Genomic DNA, 22,081 nt, shown 5'->3' with positions numbered 1-22,081 from the left:
GGCCTTAGGCCTGAGCCTAAGCAACTCCATTTTAAAAACTCCAAACCTGCAGTTTCAACAGGCACACACACAGAGCCCTCCCGAATGGCCTCAAACAAGTTATTTCCCTTCACCCTGATAAATAGAGTGAAGTCCCTGGCAGGCTGTCACTGCCTGATAAGAGGAAACCTCAAGAAGATCAGGGTGAAGACCACCAGACCAGGTGTTTCTGACCCCAGGGTAAATGATGTCACTGAGAAATCTGGTGGTAACTGATAAGGATTGTAAGGAGGGTCAAAAGCCCCAAAATTTAGTATAAACAATAGAGCAAATGAACAGGGATTCAGTTTAAATAATACCCCAATATTAAATATTTTTTATTAAAGTATACTTTTATGATAAAAATAAATCAAAGATTAAAGAAAGTAAATATGTAAAAATATTTTCCTATGTAATATTCATTAGGAAACCCAGCAGGGTTTAATATAGAAAAAAAATTGCAATTCTACTAGTACCAATTGCCAGAGCACTTAAGGTTAGTAGAATCCCCTTATTATTTAAATCGTATCTTAAATGTTGGGGAGGTGGAGCAAGATAGTCAATGAGAAATACTATCCAGTTCTGCACTTCAGAGTCACACCAATTGTAATTAATATTGAAGCAACAAACTACCATCACAAGATCTAAGGAAGCCACAGGAGGGACCATGGAGCTTGGTTTTAGTATAATGAAAGGAAGTTAAAGAAGACAGCAAAGAAAGAGTAGCCTTCTCCCAATTTCCCCAATAGTGCAGTGAGGAAAGAGCTACCTTTCACTTGGGAGAGGCAAAAGGAATAAAATCCAGACCTTAGACTTGACCCCCAGTATCAAGCCTGCCATGTTGAATCCTAGTCCTCCGTAGAGCACTTTGATCTATATCTACTGGAACAGCATTATCCAATCTGCAAAGAGACTTCCATCATCCTCCACTAACCTTAGGCATCAATGTAGGAAACAAGATTCTACTCACTTAGGATCTGAGAATAAACGGAACCAAAAGACTTTGTTGTAGAATTTAGCACCATGCCCACTGCAATGACAACCAGCATGAGCCAGAAACAAAAGGCCCTATATCTAAGCCAGAGCTCAAAGATGAAATCTAAGAACAGCCTTGGCATCAGGTGGAGACCTACATGCTTATGAGTCACACTCAAGTTTTGCCTGATCCTTGCCAGACTTAGAATAGGTCAGGCCCATATCCATAAAGGCTGTCTGGATATAAGGATCACTTGTGTCCCAGCTTAGCACCAGTCTTGCTGGACAATGGACTTTTCTAACCTTGTCTTCTAACCTTGTTGTGTTAGTCAACTTTTCAACACTGTGACCAAAGGACCTGGCACAACTTAGAGGAGAAAAAGTTGACAGACTCCATAGCTCTGGGCCCAAGGTGAGACAGAACATCATGGTGGAAGGGTATGGTAAAGGAAAGCAGTGCTGGACACGGTAAGCCAGAAACAGAGAGCTTTGTTCACCAGGGACAAAATATAAACCCCAAAGTCACACCCCCAGTTACCTATCTCCTCCATATCTTATTTGCATACAGTTACCACCCAGTTAATCCATATCAGTAGATTAATCCACTGATAGGTTACACTGTTGTGGGAAACCATCCATGAAATACATGAGAATCTTCTCTGCATGGAAACCAAGGAGAGATAGGCCTGGGTTCACCCACAGCAAAAGATTGCCCAATGCATGTGACCTATTCTCTCCACTCTGCTAGGAAGATTCCTCATAGTAGCTCTGGAGACAGGAATTAACCTTTAGGAACTGAACAGCCCACTTTTAACCTTTCTTAGAAAAAGAAAATTTTACAGAATCTCTTTGATGTTTCCTGATATAAATAAAGCAGGTGCGTTCCCTGCCAGAAACTCAATCCACCTGATCAGCTTGCCCGTCCTACCCCTGCTTTTGAAACTACTTTCTGTGTTTTTCATCATTTTATTTCTCTTAGCTTTCATTTCTCAGCCAGCCCATTCCACCAAGGGGAACCCCATTTCCACTGCTCGCATAGGACGTGGGCTGGACACTATCATAATCTACTCACTTCACTTCTGAATATTCTTGTATTGTCTTACCTGTGAGTTTTTAGGGGACACCACATATTCAAACCATAATGAACATGCACTAGTAAAGAGAAGTCTTTTCAATAAACAATGCTTAGAACATGAACAATCACATGCTGAACAATGAAACTAGCCCTCTATCAACAGCTACAAAAATCAACTCAAAACAGATTAAAGATATACATCAAAAACCTCAAAACATGAAACTTCCAGAAGAAAACTGAAAAAACAATTCTTCAAAATATTGAAATGGACAAGAATTTTCTGGAGACTTGAAAAGCACAATTTGAAAGCATAAGTAGTCATATTTATTACACTGAACTAAAAGCTCCTGTTTTCAGGGGAAAATATCTTCAAAGTAAAGACCCAACACAAAGAATGGAAGAAAATATTTGCCATGTATATATTAAACAAAGATTAATGTCCATAATGCATAAAAAGTTCCAAATAATAAAATAGACAATAGATCTGAATCAACATTTCTTAAAAGAAGGTACACAAGTGAAGAACAGATGACAGAAAAAAAAAAAATGATAAACATCACTAACCAACAGGGAAATTGAAATCCAAACCACAAGGAGATGTCACATTATTACAGTAAGGATGACTGTTATCTAAAAGACAAAAGGTAGCAAGTGCAGGCAAGCATGTGGGGGAAAGGGAACCTTAAACTCTGCTGGTGGGAATATCAATTAGCACAAGCGGTATGCAAAACTAGGGAGGTTCCTCAAAAAATTAATGATAGCTCTACCACATGTTCTAGCAATCACATGGCTAGATTCATATTCAAAGAAATGAAATTAGTATATTGGCAACAACACATCTGCACTCCTGTGTTCAGTGCAACATTATTTCCAACAGCCACCAATGGGAGTCAGCCTGAGCATCCATCTACTGGTGAATGTGCAGAGAAATGTGCATATACACAATGGATGATGTGTAACCTCAAAAGGAATGAAATCCTGGCATCTGTGATAATATGGATGAAACTGGTGACTGAAATAAGCCAGGCACATAAAGTTGAGCGTTACATTTTCTCACACATGTATGGCATGTAAAAAGTTTAAATTTAGGGGCTAGAGTGGTAGCTCAGTGGTAGAGTGCTTGCCTAGCTCATATGAGGCTCTGGGTTCAATCCCCAGCACCACAGAAAGATAAATAAATAAAATAAAGATATTTTATCCATCTACAACTACAGAAAAAATTTTAAAAAGTTAATCTTATAAAAGTTTATAGTAGACTGGTGGTTACCAGAGGTCAGAAGAAAGGGTGGGTTGGGACACTGAGGAAATGTTGATCAATGTGCAATAAATTACCATTAGCCATGCCTAAGATTTTCTATTGTGCTATTTTACAGTAGGATGGTGTAGGTAAGTAGTAGTTTGCTACATGTTTCAAAAATCCAGAAGAAATGATTTTGAACACTTTGCCATAAAGAAATGATGTGTTGAAGAGGATAAACTTGTTTCAACTGATTTAAACATTACCCAATGCATACACATATAGAAACATCATGTAGAACCTCATTATTTTATGTATGAGTTAAGATGAATTCCACTTTAATAATAAACCATTTAAAAACTTGTGGGACTGGCACAAAGGAGACATTTTGAGTACTAGAGCCCAATACACATACCAAAAGCAATTTCACACATTGATTGCCAAAGTGATTTTCAAGAATAAAGCTACAGGAATCAAACTCTCGGATTGCAAACAAGTTACAGAGCTACATTAACTGCAAACTATGGAAATGGCTTGAAGACAGACAAGTAAACCAATGGAACGAAACAGAGAAGCAATCCCATATTATAACAACTGATTTATAAATGGGTGCCAAACATACAAATGGAGAAAGATGGTCAATTAAATATATCATACTAGGAAAACTGAATGCATGTGTGAGAATAATTGAAAGTAGACCCCAGCTTTGCACCATATGCAAAACCCAACTCAGATCGATTAAATATTATAAATTACCTAAAAGTTAATCCCAACAACATATTGTGAAGGGAAAGCATCAGGACAGCTTTGGCAAAGCTGTAAAAGGATATAACTCCAAAGCCAAGTGAAAGAAATAAAATCACACAAATATCATTACATGTAACTAAAAATCCTCTGCAAATCAAAGAAAAATGATCAGCAAAGTGAAAGGCAAACTACAAAACAGGAGAAAACATTTAAAAACATAGATTTAAAATGCAATTAATATTGAAGTTATATAAGTAACTACATAACTACATAAACTCAAAGGTAATGAACAATTTAATTTATAAATAGAATGAGGACTTTATTATTAAAATAAGAAAAAAAGCAAAAGTTCATTCTTGCAGCACATGCTCAATAGAGGATTGCTATAATTTCTCTCACCTTTTTGAAATTAGTACTTCATCCAAAATAAAAGCCCAAGATATTTAGTTTTCCAAATGCTATTGAGATTGCATTCATAGAAGTAGATTTACACTAATTTTAGAAGTTGATCCTGTAATATTCAACCTCTAACACTCATATTGATTTATTCTTTATAATTATGAATCCTTCGAATATTTATTACTAATTGATGCACTTATCACTATGTAGTACCCATTTATTTACCTCTCCTCATTTTTAACTTCTTCAGGTCCTCCTGAACTGTTTTCCATTTCTACACATTTTTCTATTCTGCATATATTTTAGAAAATATTTTTTGGTAAAGGTAACCTTTGTTTCCTGTCTCCTTTGAATTAATGTTTTCTAGATTCATGCCTGCCATGGTATGTGTTGAAACTACATTTCCTTTTGAAAACAACAAAAAATGTGCTGTGCTTAACATCAGATCTAGACTCTTAACAATTTCAAAGTAGAAAACAGTACTGTTCTTAAAACAGTTGTCTTTATTTTTTTTATTTAGTATAATTAAGATTTCATGTCTATTTATGAGCCTCTCCTCATTTCTCTAAACTCTCAGGGTTTGGTTATCACCATGCCAATACCTGATTCCATAAGTTTGATTATTTTCCATACTCCATGTAAGGGAGAGCATGGGTACTTGTCTTTTTACATTCTTAAGGCTAATTCATATTCCACACGTGTTTATACCACATTTTACAAATCCATTAATGTACAAATAGGTATTAGATTTTTTCCACATCTTGTCTATTTCAAATTATGTTAAAAAGAACAAGAGGGTACAGGCATTTCTTTAAAATCCTAATTTCAAATATTCTGCACAAAATTCAGAAGTGGATTTGCTGAATCCTATCATAAATAAATAAATATTGAATATAAATTTCCCCTGGCAATTAATGGACAAACTCCAGGCCTTTCATTAAGTTCTCAAATGCTTTAGGGATACTCTACTAGTTCCTTGGCATCTCCTGAGGGAGAGTATCAAATGGTGAAAAAAAAACCCATAAATTGTCTTCTATAATGCAATGTTCGGAAACATCAGAGAATCAAAGAGAGAGAGGCTTCAGTTCAGGTAACAAAGACAGAAGTTTTCATATATGTTAGCAGTACCTACTGAAGTAGATAAACTTTGTTATGGCATTACCCTCTTTTTTAAGTGACCATTTCTGATTCAGTTTCTGTGTTTTCTACAGCTCTGTAATACCTCAGTATCAATACAATCTCTCTCTGTTTTCCCTCATCTTAACTTTAGAATATTGGCACCTGAGAGGTTAAAAGCTCATATGTATCTGGAAACCCACAAGCTGTGTGCTTATAAAATAATTAAATTGTCCATGTGCTTAATTTAATGATTAAATTGTCCATGTAAAAGCAAAAGTGACAGGAGATAAAATATAAATTCAAAGACATTGTAATGGCAAAATCTAAAACAACAGAGATCAAGACCTACATTTTTTTCCTCCCAAATATTTAGGCATTTAATATATCTGTGCTTTCTTTGTGACCATTTGTAAGATAAATTAACATTTAAAATTATGTAATTAAATACATGAATGTGATTCATTCCAGATCTCTTTCTTAGAGATAGGAGTTACTGTTTCACTATGAGATAGAAAAAAAACATTTTTTTAATATACCAGGATACCTGGTTTTACAGAAATAGCAAAATTTTCCATATTTTGCAGTGAGATTTTACTAAATTTTTCTCAGAGTATAAGCTTAAAAGTAAAATTGATTATTCAGTAAAGATGAGAAAACTATGAGAAAGTAGTTTGGTTCTTTTCATAGAACCACAAAACTGATGAACACAAAACATTCTATTTTTTCACTTTTTATTGTTAATAGTTATATACATGTGTAGATATAAAATGGCACTATGACTATTTAATATAAGGTGAAATGATTCAACCAAGCTAATTAACATAATTTTATCTTACAGGAATATTAATTAAAACTGATCATATGCATGTTATATTGTAGTATTTCATGATTGCTAAACAAAACAAAATAAAATAGTTCAATTTATTTCCTATTCCTTTATTGAAGGTATTTCTCTAACATAAACTGATGCAGTTTATTAAATTAATTTAGGGTAGGATATCAGCAGCCACAACTATGTAAGAAACATTTTGTTTGAGATAAGTGCAAATTACATGTAGAAAGCTATATTTGACCATTTGAAAATTGCTAACTTATATCTCATGTACAAGTGCCCGTCACTAAAATTTTCATTATAAAGTTGGTCATTTCTCTTTCCTTTTTTTATGAAAGAAAAATGTTTCTTCACTGTTTTTACTTCAAAATAAAGATGTACCTGCCATATACCTGCTGCTATATCATATCTTCTTATTTTCAGGGTTATTGGAGATGTTCAGATATATTATATTTTGTTATGCACACATACATCTGCAAACTGTGCTACATTACATTTGGAAGAAATTATTGCTGTTTTAATATACAGAGTGCTATAAAACATACCCAAATATCTATGTTTAACTCATCCTTATTATAGTTTATTTTGTCTAAATGGTGCTATTTAGTGAAAAATGTGCAATGTAGAACATTTTTAAGTTCATCATAAAAGTATTTGAACCTTTTACTTTAAAGCATAACATCATCATATCCCAAGAAGATTATGTAAGTCTTCATTGTACAGAATCAATGAAATAAACTCTCTTCAAATTTGTTCATATTTTCCTCATATTCTCCCATTTTGTGGTATAATACAATGAATCTAATTTGATACACACAAGTAAGTATATTTCATTTATAATGGAAATATCACAGGGGAAGAATAATATGTTAAATTAATTTCTATTGTGATAACATTATATATTATTTTTATAATAGTTTTGAATATAAGAAGTATAAATAATCTAAAATAATAGTATATTGTCTATTCATAATCTAACATCAGCCACTGAGTTAATAGCCTGACTTCTACCACCTTTTCTTTCAAGAAAATTATTCAGTACCTTGTAATATAAGGAGTTGCATAAAATCTTAGATTTTTTGTCTGTAGAAATCCTTAATTTGTAATTATACTATGAATTATCTGATATTATTGAATGCAATTATTTAATGTGACTGTGAGTGTAATTAAGTATATGGAAATAGTAAACTTAAAAATAATAATTGTACATTTATCTAACACAAAAATTAGCAAAATTTAGATTATTTTCCTATTTTGCTTTACATATCTACCTGTATATATGTACATCTCTCTATGCATCAGGGTTTATCATTCTTGGAAGAAAGTAACTGATTTGAATATTGTTTTGCCTCGACATTGAACAGAGTTGAATGTTTAGCAGCTTAACTGGCCTCTAATCATTTCAGTTATACTGAAATATAACTACAATTAATAGGTTTATTTTGTGAGTAGAATCACCCTAGAGTAGTACTATTGATCATTCATTTCTATGTATTTGTTCATGTAAACATGTATATAAATTCAAATTTACTGTTAGGAAAGTTTGAATATATCTTATTTACACCAGCCTTCCATAATGAATATTTGTCAAGTAATAATATTTGAAATCCATTGATTGCACTGATGCTTTATCTGAAACAGGTTTTTTAATGAAATTGGATGGAGAAACACAATCTCACGGTGGTGCATGAGTTCATTCTGATGGGCATCACAAATCGCCCTGAGTTGCAAGCTCCATTATTTGGGCTATTTCTCATCATCTATGTGGTCTCAGTGCTGGGCAACTTGGGCATGATACTCCTCACCAAGGTGGACTCCAGACTTCAAACACCCATGTACTTTTTTCTTAGAAACCTGGCTCTCACTGATTTTGGATACTCTACAGCTGTGGGCCCAAAAATGTTGTTAAATTTTGTTGTGGATCAAAATACAATTTCCTATTACTTTTGTGCTATACAGCTAGCTTTCTTTCTCTTCTTCATTGGAAGTGAATTATTTATTCTGTCTGCAATGGCCTATGATCGCTATGTGGCCATCTGTAATCCTCTCCTCTACACTGTCAGCATGTCAAACAGGTTATGTCAGTTGCTGGTGGCAATTCCCTATCTCTATTGTACATTTATGTCACTTACAGTCAGCATAAAGATTTTTACCTTATCCTTCTGTGGCTACAATGTCATTAATCATTTCTACTGTGACTGTATGCCTTTAATATCTTTGCTGTGTTCAGACACTCATGATGTCGAATTGACAATTATGATCTTTGCAGCTTTTGATTTGATTTCTTCTCTTCTGATCGTCCTAGTGTCCTACCTGCTCATCCTCCTAGCCATTCTCAGGATGAAGTCTGCTGAGGGCAGGCGCAAGGCTTTCTCCACCTGTGGATCCCACCTGACAGTGGTCATAGTGTTCTATGGGACTTTGATATTTATGTATGTCCAGCCCAAGTCCAGTCATTCTTTGGACACTGATAAAGTGGCGTCCATATTTTACACACTGGTTATCCCCATGTTTAATCCCTTGATCTACAGCTTGAGGAACAAAGATGTCAAGTTTGCTCTACAAGGCACATGGAAAAAGATATGCAACATCTTTTCTTAAAGATTACATATAATATGAGTTCTATGAATGTGGTTTGGTTATGAAGCCAGTCAGTTTTCCCCCAGCATGTTTAGCAAACAATATATATTCAAATAATTAATCTTACTGTAGTAACAGTAAAATTTCTAAATGCTTATCTATATATTAGTGAACAAAACAGCACGTTCTTCTTTTCTGAATGGGGAAAGATGAATTTAAAAAAAATTGAATAAATTGTATAATAAAGTAGAATGGATTTAAGACCTATAGACTCCACAAGCAAGTGTCAGAGTTTGATGCTGCATTAGAATGAGAAAGAATGGTAAATACAAAAAATGAGTTGATTTTTTTTAGTCACAACTATAGTAATAAATTTCTGATGACTGTGAATGTGCTTGTGTGTTTTTCTGGTTGTGCAAGCGTAATCCCTATGTTTTAAGTTTCATATACATCCATGGGTTGTGTTAAAATCCAACAGCATGAGTCATCAGGAGCTCAGTGTAGTACAGTGATTGAAATAACTGAGTCAGATCATGTGCTCTGAGCCCCTCTTTCACCTGGGGCTCCTGGGCTTCTGGTTTTCCTCATTGGTGGCCTTTGTTTTGTGTATGAACTCAAAAGAGACTATTTACTTAACTCATGATCCTATCCAGAAAATCATAGTTCTGCTAAAAAAAAAAAAAAAAAAAAAAAAAAAAAAAAAAAAAAAAAAAAAAAAAAAAAAAATTCATGTAATCTAGTCCTTTATAGAGACTGGTGAATATACCAAATAAGAGACCATATTAAGTTTTACTATAGAAGCTTCTTTCTCTTTTAAATTTTAACTCCCTATATTTGTCTAATACTTGGTTTCTTGTCCTCATCTCCCCAAATGAACACAATGATTCTTGTTTAAAACAGCCTGTATTTTATTTTATTCTTGACAAGTTTCATGCTGTGTGATTAAGCAGGTCTCTTGCTTCTCTTTCAGTGACTGCTTTCCCTTATATTTGGTCCCAAAGAAGGTATCAGATCTTTTTATTAGTATACATTTTTTGCATAAAATTGATAATATGACTTGAAAGAACTGAAAAGAAAAAACTGCATGATTGAGTTGTGCTAATTTGCAGGGAGAATGTAATGTGTTTTGTGTAGACACAAACACTTTTTTTGGTGCCTTGGCACATTTCGTGTACAACCCTCCCTAAATTACTTCATGTTTTCTTTATTTTATTTTTATTTAACGTTCATGGAATTTTATTTGTGTCATAAAATGATTGATGTATTTCTAATTTACACGCACATTTGAGAAAAAAAAATTATCTATGTATCTAAACATATGTTTAAAAATAATTAATTGGTGAACTAAAAGCATACAAATATTATCATGTGGAAATAAACATTACTGCAGAGTTTACATATTTCATTTTTTTCTTTCTTTTGACAACAGAATATACCTAGTTGTTAGCTTTTTATTTACTCATATATGTATGTATAAAGTGTTGGAATTGCCTAGAAATTATAAGTTGAACAGAGGTCAGATTAAATGCTAGTATAATTTGTTAGTGGACACAAGATTGTGATAACTTTAGAATTAATGAGTATTATCAATTTTATTAGTTATTTTATGTTACACCAAGTTAACTTCACAGAAAATTTCAACTTTTATAATAGATGAAGGTAAGAGCTTCTAATATCTAAATTTTAAAAAAGTCAATAAACACAACTAAATATAGCACTTCTAAAATAATTTTCATAGGGATATCTGTTAGGGTCTGTAAACAAGTCAGGATCGAGCCTGGCATTTTGTCAGAGGGAGTGGTTTGTGAAGTAACACCAGCAAGCCATTAAGTGTGGAGATACCTTATTGGTTGACTGCTGTATCTAGTTTATGTTAATTAAGATAAGCTGTGTGTAATGTATATATACCCCTCCTGTCCTACAATAAACGGCTCCCACTCCTGCTGTATCAATGTACACAAGTTGCTTGTCACCCCCCGGTTATTTTGCTGCAGCCAGACTGCGGCAGATATCCTCAAATGATAAACAAAAACATAAAAGTAATAAGCTAATACTTAAAGTTTTAATGAATGAATATATGTTCTCATTTTCAATGTTAGTATCTTTCTCATTATTACATATATTTTTAAAAGTTATTTCAGAAAGTTTTTCATGGAATATAGAAATTATAAAAAAGAATTTGGCTTATGATTTTATTATTTGCTAAAATAATTTTTGTCAATATAGTTTTATATTTTATAGAGAAACTTCAAAACAAATTTAGAAAAATAAAATATTCAAAGAAATCTTATTGATGTTCAGAATGTCTATTAAGAGCTTTCTATGGTTGCCAGAGATATAAGTATTGTGATTTTTCACTTACAGAGGCATGAGGAAAAAGTCATGTTGAGATGGAGCTCAAACATGAAAACTGTGTTAAAAATAACTCATCTTTTCTCCCCCAAGTCATTCCTTAACTGGCGAATTCTAATACATATTTAGAGAGAAAAAAGAGTAAACATTCTCTCAAAATTCTTCCAGAAATATAAAGAGAAGCTGTATTTTCTAACATTTTTGTGAGCACTCCTTGATATTAAAGGTATCAAATGTGTAAAATTCTAAACTGAATGTTAACTGCTGAATATAGCCCTATGCACAATAAGCTTTTTATCATGTTAGGCATAACCTGATATAAAATATCATATAAAAGCTCCTATAATACAGGAGTTTAAATGTCTCAACATTTAAAAATACAATGTAATTCGCCATATCCAGCAACTAAAAAAAGAAAGCATGTAATTACGTCTAAATAGATATAAAAAGTAGTTAGGCTCCAATATTCATTAATGGCAACAACTTTGACCCAACTAATGTTAAAAATGAGATATCATGACATTAGTAGTATTTTAATTTTGCTCTATCTCTCCTGTTTTTTATTGATAACTTTCATTATATTGCTAGACTCATGTATTTGCTTCTGTGCACCCTTCATTCTTTAATTCCACAGGAAAATCTCTTCAGAAAACAGAATTCCATCAAATGATATTTTCCTAAATTGAGATTTTTAATAAGTTTATATAATACCTAAAATTTATATAAGAAGAACATCTTTTCCTATCACATATTCCTACCACAATTTCTCTATTTTTATTTCACAGCCTCTCTTAACTGCTATTCACATGCTTACTTACTCAAATGTCAAAACTAAATAAGAGTAATATTTATACATTATCTGGGCAGTTTTTTTAGGCTTGCAAACAATGACTGTCCTCTGTGCATGTATTTGCTTGTGTTTATATGTATGTATGTGCACAAGTGTGTGTGACTCAGCATGGAAATGACTCTTAAAAACAAGTGAAAAAAAATCACAAAGTTGGATATATTTGGTTACTAATGTTTCTAATGTCTACATAATGAGAATATTTACAAATAAAATAATTCACAGACTATAGAAAATAGATGCAATTGTGCATATAGAATTAATTAGTTGATAGGTCTAAAATCCATAGAATGAAGTATAAAATTATATTATACTTCTAAATTAAATTAAGTATTAAATTATACTACAAGCTCTTTATTGACAAAAGCTTAAAGGTACATGATTTCCAAATAATGGCAATGAGATAGAGTTAAGTAAATATTCCCACTCTCAGTGAGAGCCTATGAAATCATAGTAAACAACTTACAAAAGTCTAATAAGTATATTTATCCTGCAAAATCAAAGAACAATTCTTGTTTATGGAGGAGTTAACATGAATAAAACATACCTGAGTAAAAAATAATTGAAGAATAAGACTTTCACCATTTAAAATATTAATTTAATATATTTGCAAAACTATAATGCATATTGTCAATGAGAACATGCATAAATGTTACTAATGGCTACATCCACAGGTAAGAAAAACTATAAATAGGTCTTGCTTCTGGTAAAGGAGGTAAGTTCTCAGTATCAGGAAATGGATTAAAAAGAAAGAGAAAATAATGCACAAAGATTCAATTATAAAAAAGACATTTTTTACATTTTATTAGTGAGTTATATTTAGGCATAATAGCATGGGATTAATTTTCACATATTCCTAAATGCATATAATATTTGCTTCATATCAATCTTTAGTACTTCTCCTCTCCCTCTTTTCCTCCTTTCTCCTAATCCCTTTCTCTACTCTGCTGGTCTTCCTTCCATGTATTTATTTTTAAATTAAAACATTATAATTGTACATATATGTGGGATTCATTATGATATATTTACATATGTATACAGCATAATTTGGTAAATCTTATTCCATAGTTTGTTCATTTTCCTTCCCCTCAATTCTCTTCCTCTATACTACTAAGCTTCCTTATATTTATTTACTTATTTATTTTCTTTAATTGAAGCTCTATAGTTAACATAAAAGTGAAAATCTTTGTGATATATTAATTCATGCACTTAACATAACTTGATCAATTTTATTCTGCAATTCCTCCACTTTATCACCCCTTCCCTGTCTCTTTCTCTATCTAATTCACTATTCTCCTTTCTATCATCATGAGATTTCCCCCACTCTTTTAATTCTTTATTTTTCTCTAGCTTTTGCATATAAGAGAAAACATGTGAGGCTGGACTTTCTGAGTGTGACTTATTTCATTTATCATGAAAAATGTTTGTTTCAAATAAACCTAAATTAACTAATTGAATAAATAAAGTCAATATTTTTGTTATATAATATTTATTATAAAACAATATGATTCAATACAAGAAAATATGAGGCAATACTAATAATTCATAGAAGAATTTAAGAATATCAATCAGTAAATTATATTTTAAAAATTAAGGAGGTAGCAAAAGAAGGAAGATGAGAAAAATCTTCCAGTCATCCTTTTCCCTAAATTACAACAATTATGATTGCTATTGAAGCATCAAATTCCCTACATAGCAGCTAAGGAAGCCAGGGGATTGACCACTGAGTTTGATTTTGCTAAACTATATAAAAAAATTAAAAAGGAGAAAAAGAAAGAGTGCTACTAAACTTCGGCAGCACAGCTATCTCAAGACTAGTGTTCAAACATGGAGCCAATAAATGTGCCCAGCACCAGGCAGAGTCCACTGCCTCAGTGGAATACATAGGTATTTTAGCCAACTTCAAAGCCAGGTGAGTACTGAGATTGTGCAGGTTCTTGTAGCTGTGGGACTCAGGCAAGACCCAACATAGAATCAGTCATGGTAGTCAAGAGACTACCTTCACCAACAGTACCCCAAACTGAAGCATCATAACTTGGAGCAAGACTCCATTTGCTGAGAGTAGGACATTGTACTTAGCACAAATTTAGCCTTGGAACTTCTTACTCAGCTGATGAAATTGAATGTTGATCAGAACTTAACATCTTCTAAACTCAGACCTGTCTGAAGAAGGAACCTCTAAAACAATCCTATTGCCAGTTAGAGAAATACAGCCCCAAATCATTGAATTCATGATAGCCCTAATATAGCTGATTACAGTAAACTTGGGCCATGAGGATAACTCAACAATAGGCAGTGCAGAGCATTGTAAGACTTGGTTTTCCCTCAGTGCTGTGATGATTTTGGTGAGCTCTAGGCTAAGAGTGCAATGTGACTTTGTGTAATTACTGGGCAGCAGCAGGGCTCATGGGTTTGGCTGGTCCTTTCATGGAAATTCAGCCTACAGTCAAGTAGTAAAATTCTGCAATATTCAACTATGATCTAGTGACCTTGAGTGAGGGATACAGGCTAACCCAAGTAACAAGAAGCGATTTGGGGGATGGACTACCCTCTTAGAAACTCCCTTAGTTCTTGTTGAATGACACTACAACAGTGGATTGGGTCATAGCTAAGCTTGGGTCAATCTCTAGTGCTGAAATAATTACAAATCAGCAATAGCTGACTCGCAGAAACCAGGGTTATGTTGTCAATCTGGTTGTGAGAAACAGGAAGGAAATATAGCCTCTACGACAATTGGAAAACTGCTTAGAATTTCTAGAAAGACAAGCTAGGTCACCTAATTTCTGCCCTGATATATCATATGTTAACAAGACCAAGAGCATTCTGGAAATAATGACTTCACTTAATGATTAAAATAAGGTTTCTTAAAATGACCAAATAGTTATCACTATGATAGAAATCCTATAAATAGCCTTCAACATTAACACATTGGCCTTCAAGGAAACACATATCAATGACTATATTTTAACACAGACTTTTAGAAGATAAAATGAAGCAATCAAAAAAAAAAATTTAGCTGATATCCTTGATCTGAAAACTGCCTTAAGTAAAATTAGAAGTGTGATAGAAGGTATCAACAATAAGAGAGTGAGCTTGAAGAAAGGACTTTTGAGAATACATAATTGAAGGAGAAAAAGGAATGATTAGTAGTGAGGAAAATTTGGATATCAACATGAAGAATAATGAAACTGAACTCATCTCTCATTAGCAACAAAAATCAACTCAAAATGAATTAAAAATTTAAATGGAAGACCTGAAAATATGAAACCACCAGAAAGAAACATAGGAGAAATGCCTCACAATATTGAAATTGACAAGGACTTTTGGGGAAGACATTTTAAAAAAAAAAAAAAAACAAAAAAAACAAAAGCATCAATTGGCCTACAAGATAATGCCAAACTAAAATGTTTCTCTTCCATAAAGGAATCAATCATCAGAGTGAAGATCCAATGTACAGAATGAAAGAATATATTTGTATCCAATAAGGGGCTACTGTCCAGAATATGTAAGGACCTCTAAAAACTCTAACAACAAGCAACCCAATTAAAAATTGGCAATCAATCTGAATAGAGATTCTCAAAAGAAGATTTACAAATGAAGAAAGGATGAATAAAAATGATTAAATATGATAATAATCAGGGAAATTCACATAAAGCCAATGTAAGATATCACCTTACCTCAATAAGAATGATTATTATAAAAAATATAACCAGTATAGGCAAGCATGAGGTAAAAAAGGAAACTTGCATATTATTGGTGGGAATTTAAATTATTAAATTAAATTAGTGCAATCATTATTAAAAAACTATATAGAAGTTCTTCAAAAAATTAAAGATAGCTCTACCATATGATCCAGCAACCCTGCTACCGGTTCCACATCCAAAGAAAAGAAGTCGGTGTGTAGAAGACATACACACTCCCATGTTCACTGTAGCATGGTTCATAAAAGCCATCAACTGGAAGCAAACCAAGTGTCCATGAAATGTTGTGTATACATTTTCTCTTTTGGAACACTATTATGGAACACTATTTAACTACAAAAAGGAATGAAATCCTGTCACTATTGACAACATAGTTACAATTTCATTATTTTTTTAATAAACCAGGTGCATGATATAAGTTATCTCATTTTTTGATTTATAGTTGATATTTAAATAGTTGTATTTATAAACTTTGAGAGTGGAATGGTGGCTATCAGGGACAAGCAACAATATGAGCAAAGAGAACAGGAGAGAAATGTTGATCAGTGAGTACTAAATCACATTTGTATAGGAATAAAAATTACTATTCTGATATTGCACAGAAGGGTGATTATAGCAGCAATAATTACTGCATATTTCAAAACCTAGAAGGGTTTTTAATGACTCATATTCAAGAAATAACAGGTTTTTGAGGAAAACACATTTAACATGGTGAAATATTATACAATACACAAATGCATAAAAACACTGCATGGTGCCCACATTAATATCATCGATATGGATAATTTGCAGACTTACATATCAGTTAATATGAAGTTATAATGCAAAGAATAAAAACATAAGGAATGGGCATAAGGAAGACATTTTAGGCAATGAAGCACAATTGAGAGCAAACCAAGTGTCCATGAACTGAGAGATGAATAGAGAAAATGTTGTATATACACATAATGGAACACTATTTAGCTATGAAAAGGATAGCTAACCAAATAGTTATCACTATTTTATATATATATATATATATATATATATATATATATATATATATATATATTCCCACTGGTTTTCAACAGGGTGCCAAGATAAACCATAAGGAAAGGAGAGTTTCTTCAACAAATGTTGAGAAATGGAATATGCATATGCAGAAAAAAACATGAAATGAGACACTCCATATATAACATATAGAAATATCAGCTTAAAATGGGTGAAAATTGCTGGGCATGGTGGCACATTCTAGCAAACCCAACTCTTTGGAAGGCTGAGGCAGGAGAAATCCAAGTTTGAGTCCAGCATCTTCAATTTAGGGAGACTTAGAGCAACATTAAAAATTGAAAAAAAGGTTGATAATGTTTGTAATGGTGGTAAAGCACCCCAGAATTCAATCCTCAGTCCTTGAAAAACAAAGAAATAAATATATAAAACAAATAATTAGGGTTGGAATAGTAAGTAGTTCAGTGGTAGAGTGCTGTGGGATTGAATCCCCAGGACTACAGGGGGGGAAAGTTAAAAAAAAATAAACATAAAAGAAAAAAATTGCATTCAAGTTTTATACTAAAGACCTGAAAGTAAAATGCCCAGAACAAATCATCAGGGAAAATCTTTAGGGTTGTGTGTTCAGGACTGTGGGGTTGGCAATAATTTCTTGAAATGACACCATAAAAACCAACAGTGACAAAAAATTTAGACAATTAGGTCTAGATCTATATCCATCCAAAAACATTTCTGCAAAGAAAATAATGACCATAGTGGAAAAGCAAACAATAAAACAGCATAAAATATTTGCAAACTATATTTTAAACTCAATATTGAAAACATAGGAAACTTTTAAGGAAGAAAAAATATATCTGATTTATAAGTAGGCAAAGGTATTGATAATATGTTTCTTCAGTGAAAACAATGGCTTACACATGTATAGAAAGACATTCCATATTGCATGTCACTAATCATCAGGGAAATGCAAATCTGAAACATTTAACAACAGCCAAAGCAGAACACTATTTGCTTAATTAACAGTAGCAGAAACATTTACTTTTTTGTTATGAAATAAATCTTTGTATTGCTATATTAAAGCAGAAGACTACTGGGGCATATTCCCTTGGGGCATCTCCTGTGGGCTTCATCAAGTTCCATAAGTGGATATAAGCAATCTAAATTAGCCATATTCACAGTGTACCTGAAACTGTGTTGCTGTTTCTTGAGTAAGAGAATATTTCAGATAATTTGACAGGTATTTTGGAGCTAGCACATAAACTTGCAATTAGAAACTATGTTACTTTATATTAAACATTATAATTGCTGAACTTCAAGTACTAAGTACCTGGTTCTTACAAGTATAAATCACATGTATTCATCAAAATTCATTTATTACATTAAGCCAACTTCATGGTAAGGAGTTAAAAAAAAAGGAAAATACTGAATTTGTGTTTGTATAGGCAAATAAGTGTGCTCCTTAGCAGGTTATTTTTATTTTTTTCTGACAGATTGATATATTTAAAAGTAAGGACAGTCATAAATTGATCACTAGATTGTAAGAAAATGTTTGATATATCAAACCACTGTGGGTATTATATTTTGGTATAATAGTTAAGAAGCAATGACTTAGTAAAACTTAAATCCTAGCTATGGGATCTAGTGATCTTTCATAGTATGACTTTCTCTTAACATATCTTTATTTTTAATAGTCTAAGAATGGTCAAATCCATCATGAATAAGGTTCTGCCTTAATTCCCTGAGAAGAAGGAGTGCATTTGCACAAGGGAGCCACAGTGTTACAGGATTCAGTTGAACATGCGGGAAAAAGCATGCACTCCTGAACCGGAGGTGGGATGGCATTTTAGTTCTGAAAATCATCACCTGAAAAATTTGCTATTACGTGAAATAATGCAATGTTCATGAAAGTCCATGCATCAAATAGTTATTATGATTTTTGTCCTCTATTGAAAATATAGTGTTTCCTCATGAAGCCCAATGTATGTGGTATTCTCTAACTTCTACTTAAATCGGATTTATGTACACTAATTTTATAACTTTATCATAGTTATTTTCTCTTTATCTCTCTGAAGTCTTTGAATACCGTGTCACTATGACTTATTCTTACAGTATAACTTTCTTTTAACATCTAATTGGAATTCCTGTCCCATGAGGAATTTGTCTGAAATATCTTATTTATTCAAAGCAATAATAAGCCACTGTAATGTAAAAAATAGAACTGTGATAGTTTGCATGTGTATTGTTTTCACACAAATTGTTATTCTTTAAAGAGTAATTCAGAAATATACAATGTATTCATGGAAAAATTCATATTTCTAAAAGTGTTTAATTGAATTTATTCCTGATAGATTACTCTATAAATGAACCTAAGTTAGCACATTCTATAATTCAAGCCATTCAACAGATTTAGATTTCAAAAAATTTGTCCATGAATATTAACTACAATCTTGTAAATAAATATTGAATTTTACATTGCATAATTGAGTCAATTATAGCAAATCATTCTAAACAGTTGATAATTGATATAAAATTCTGATTCTGTTCCAAAGCTATTTCCCTGACATAATAACTCATGTTTTCTTAAATATTCTTAGTTGTACATGGATACAATGCCTTTGTTTTATTTATTTATGTTTTTATGTGGTGTTGAGGATTGAACCCAGTGTCTCACACCTGCTAGGCGAGCACCCTACCACTGAGACACAACCCCAGACAATAGCTCGTGTTTTCAGATGTCAGAAGGAATTTTTCACCCATACCTTGTGTTTTAACATGAATAAATATGAAAAGAGCTAATAGAATTCAATGGTAAATTACTCAGTTGACCTGATGATTTAAGAAGTGACATGGGTATAGTGACTGTGAAAACACCCTTGTGATCCACATGATCCTCCAGGGAATGCTGTGAGTGCTGCATTCAACATTATGACTGTCTTCTGATCTACTGCTTGGAAATCAGGCAGACAAATAAGTGTGCATGTGCATGTGCGCACGTGCATGCACACACACACACAAACATACACAATCAATAGGCATGGTTCATGTTCCTTAAATTCACTGTTGTTAATTCTTTTATAGTACCATCAGCTGTCATTTCACCATCATCTTCGAGTGTGTTCCATGAGATTTCAGCATGAAGAATGTCACTGAAGTAACTGTATTTGTGTTGAAGGGCTTCACTGACAATTCTGAACTGCAGATCTTCTTCTTCCTCCTGTTTCTAGCAATTTACCTTTTCACCCTCATGGGAAATTTAGGACTGATTGTACTGGTCATTGGGAGTTCCCAGCTGCACAACCCAATGTACTATTTTGTGAGTGTATTGTCTTTAATAGATGCCTGCTATTCGTCTGGTATCACTCCAAAGATGTTGGTAGACTTTTTGTCAAGGGAGAAAACCATTTCATTTGGTGCCTGTGCAGCCCAGATGTTTTTTGCTGTAACCTGTGGAACCACAGAGTGCTTTCTCTTGGCTGCCATGGCTTATGATCGCTATGTGGCCATCTACAACCCACTTCTGTATTCTGTGAGCATGTCACCCAGGGTCTATGTGTCACTCATCGTGGCTTCCTGTGTTGGTGGAATTCTGCACGCTGTAACACACACCACAGCCACTTTCAGCCTGTCCTTCTGCGGATCCAACATAATCAACCACATCTTCTGTGACATCCCTCCTCTCCTTGCAATTTCCTGTTCTGACACCCGCCCCAATCAGCTTCTGCTCTTCTATTTTGCTGGCTCTATTGTGATATGTACTATCCTAACCATCCTGATCTCCTATGGTTTCATTCTGTTGGCTATTGTGAGGATACACTCTGCTGAAGGGAAGCGGAAAGTCTTTTCTACCTGTGGCTCTCACCTAACTGCAGTGTCTATTTCTTATGGCACTGCAGTATTCATGTATGTGAGACCAACATCCCACTATGCTTTGGAGCATGACATGGTAGTGTCTATATTTTACTCCATTGTTATTCCCATGCTGAATCCTCTCATCTACAGTTTGAGAAACAAGGATGTAAAAGAAGCAATGTGGAGTGTTTGGGAAAAAAATGTTTATCATTAAAGTATACTTTTCATACTAAAATTATATTGACAAAATTTGTGTGATAGGTATACAGTGTCAAGGGGATTAAATGAAAGTGTTTATGTGAATGTGCTAATGTATTTTCTTGTTTGCAGACATTTTAAAATAAATTTCATGGATAATTTCTAGTAAGTTGTTTTACATGCAGAAAACGTTTAACATCCATTTGATTTTTACGATGTTCATACCAGTATAAGAATATGTATACATAAATGTGAGCATTGATGCTGATACTAAGTGAAATGCTAAAAAATCCACACATGCTGGCATATATTTACGTATGATTTGCTTTAAAATGCTGTGTGTGTTTGTTTAACCTCTATCTAGATCATATAATACTGCATTCATAATTCTATGGCATTTTCTGTAGAGTAATTTGTACCTGATTCTAGCTCAAAGAAATCTGCTATATCCTTATGTCCACGCAGCAAACTACTCAGCCTGTGGTTCAGACACCAGAAGTAACTTGATCAGATTCCAGGGTGTCATCACTGGGATAAGTTTTGAGGGTGAATTTCTTTCTCTTTTATCATACCTTCTACAACACTGATCTAAGATTATTCTCTAACTCCTCACAGACTGCAGTAACTATACATCAGCATTTTTAAAAATTATATTAAAATGTACGAATCACTAAAGGAAAACAATTCAGAGAGTTGTGTGCTACTGGCTGGCCAATTTTGCTTTATCCAGGTCTAAGCCCATATCAACCATTGTGAGACTCCCCTCAGGTCTGACCACTGCTCACTTTTGACTATTTTTTTTTCTCTTGACCACTAATACTCTGTGAGGCTGTTGCAACGCTACTGTTTCTTACTATCATTTTTCCTGGAAGAAAATAACAGAAAAGGATCTCTGGTTCACTCATATTTAATCCTGCTTCCAATACATCTAATTTTCCTTGAAAATACATGCCTCAAATTTCAGTTTATATGATATTGTTTTTTTTTTCTTTATCTTCATTACTTTTAATTAGTTTGTGAATTAATTTCTCCTTCAATACTACATTTATTCATTAATGATAGCAGAAAAAATCTTCATTATATCCAATACAATGGATATTGATTTGGAACTACTAAATGTCAATGATAACACAATGGTAAAACTACAGAGTATCTCATATAGAAT

General features: G+C 33.0%; 2 protein-coding genes across 2 annotated transcripts; both read left to right on the top strand.

The window, feature by feature from the left end:
* Positions 1-8,061: 8,061 nt before the first annotated feature.
* Positions 8,062-9,003, top strand: LOC139707068 (olfactory receptor 8K3-like). The gene has a single exon (XM_071617058.1). The coding sequence runs from the start codon at positions 8,062-8,064 to the stop codon at positions 9,001-9,003; it is 942 nt and encodes a 313-aa protein (XP_071473159.1).
* A 10,954-nt stretch (positions 9,004-19,957) lies between these two features.
* Positions 19,958-20,932, top strand: LOC139706956 (olfactory receptor 5T7-like). Its single transcript, XM_071616936.1, has one exon. The coding sequence runs from the start codon at positions 20,003-20,005 to the stop codon at positions 20,930-20,932; it is 930 nt and encodes a 309-aa protein (XP_071473037.1). The 5' UTR covers positions 19,958-20,002.
* The last annotated feature ends 1,149 nt before the right edge of the window (positions 20,933-22,081 follow it).

Source organism: Marmota flaviventris, chromosome 9 (assembly GCF_047511675.1).
Source record: "Marmota flaviventris isolate mMarFla1 chromosome 9, mMarFla1.hap1, whole genome shotgun sequence".
In the NCBI taxonomy this organism is placed as follows: domain Eukaryota; kingdom Metazoa; phylum Chordata; class Mammalia; order Rodentia; family Sciuridae; genus Marmota; species Marmota flaviventris.
This window is presented reverse-complemented; position numbering and strand designations above follow the sequence as displayed.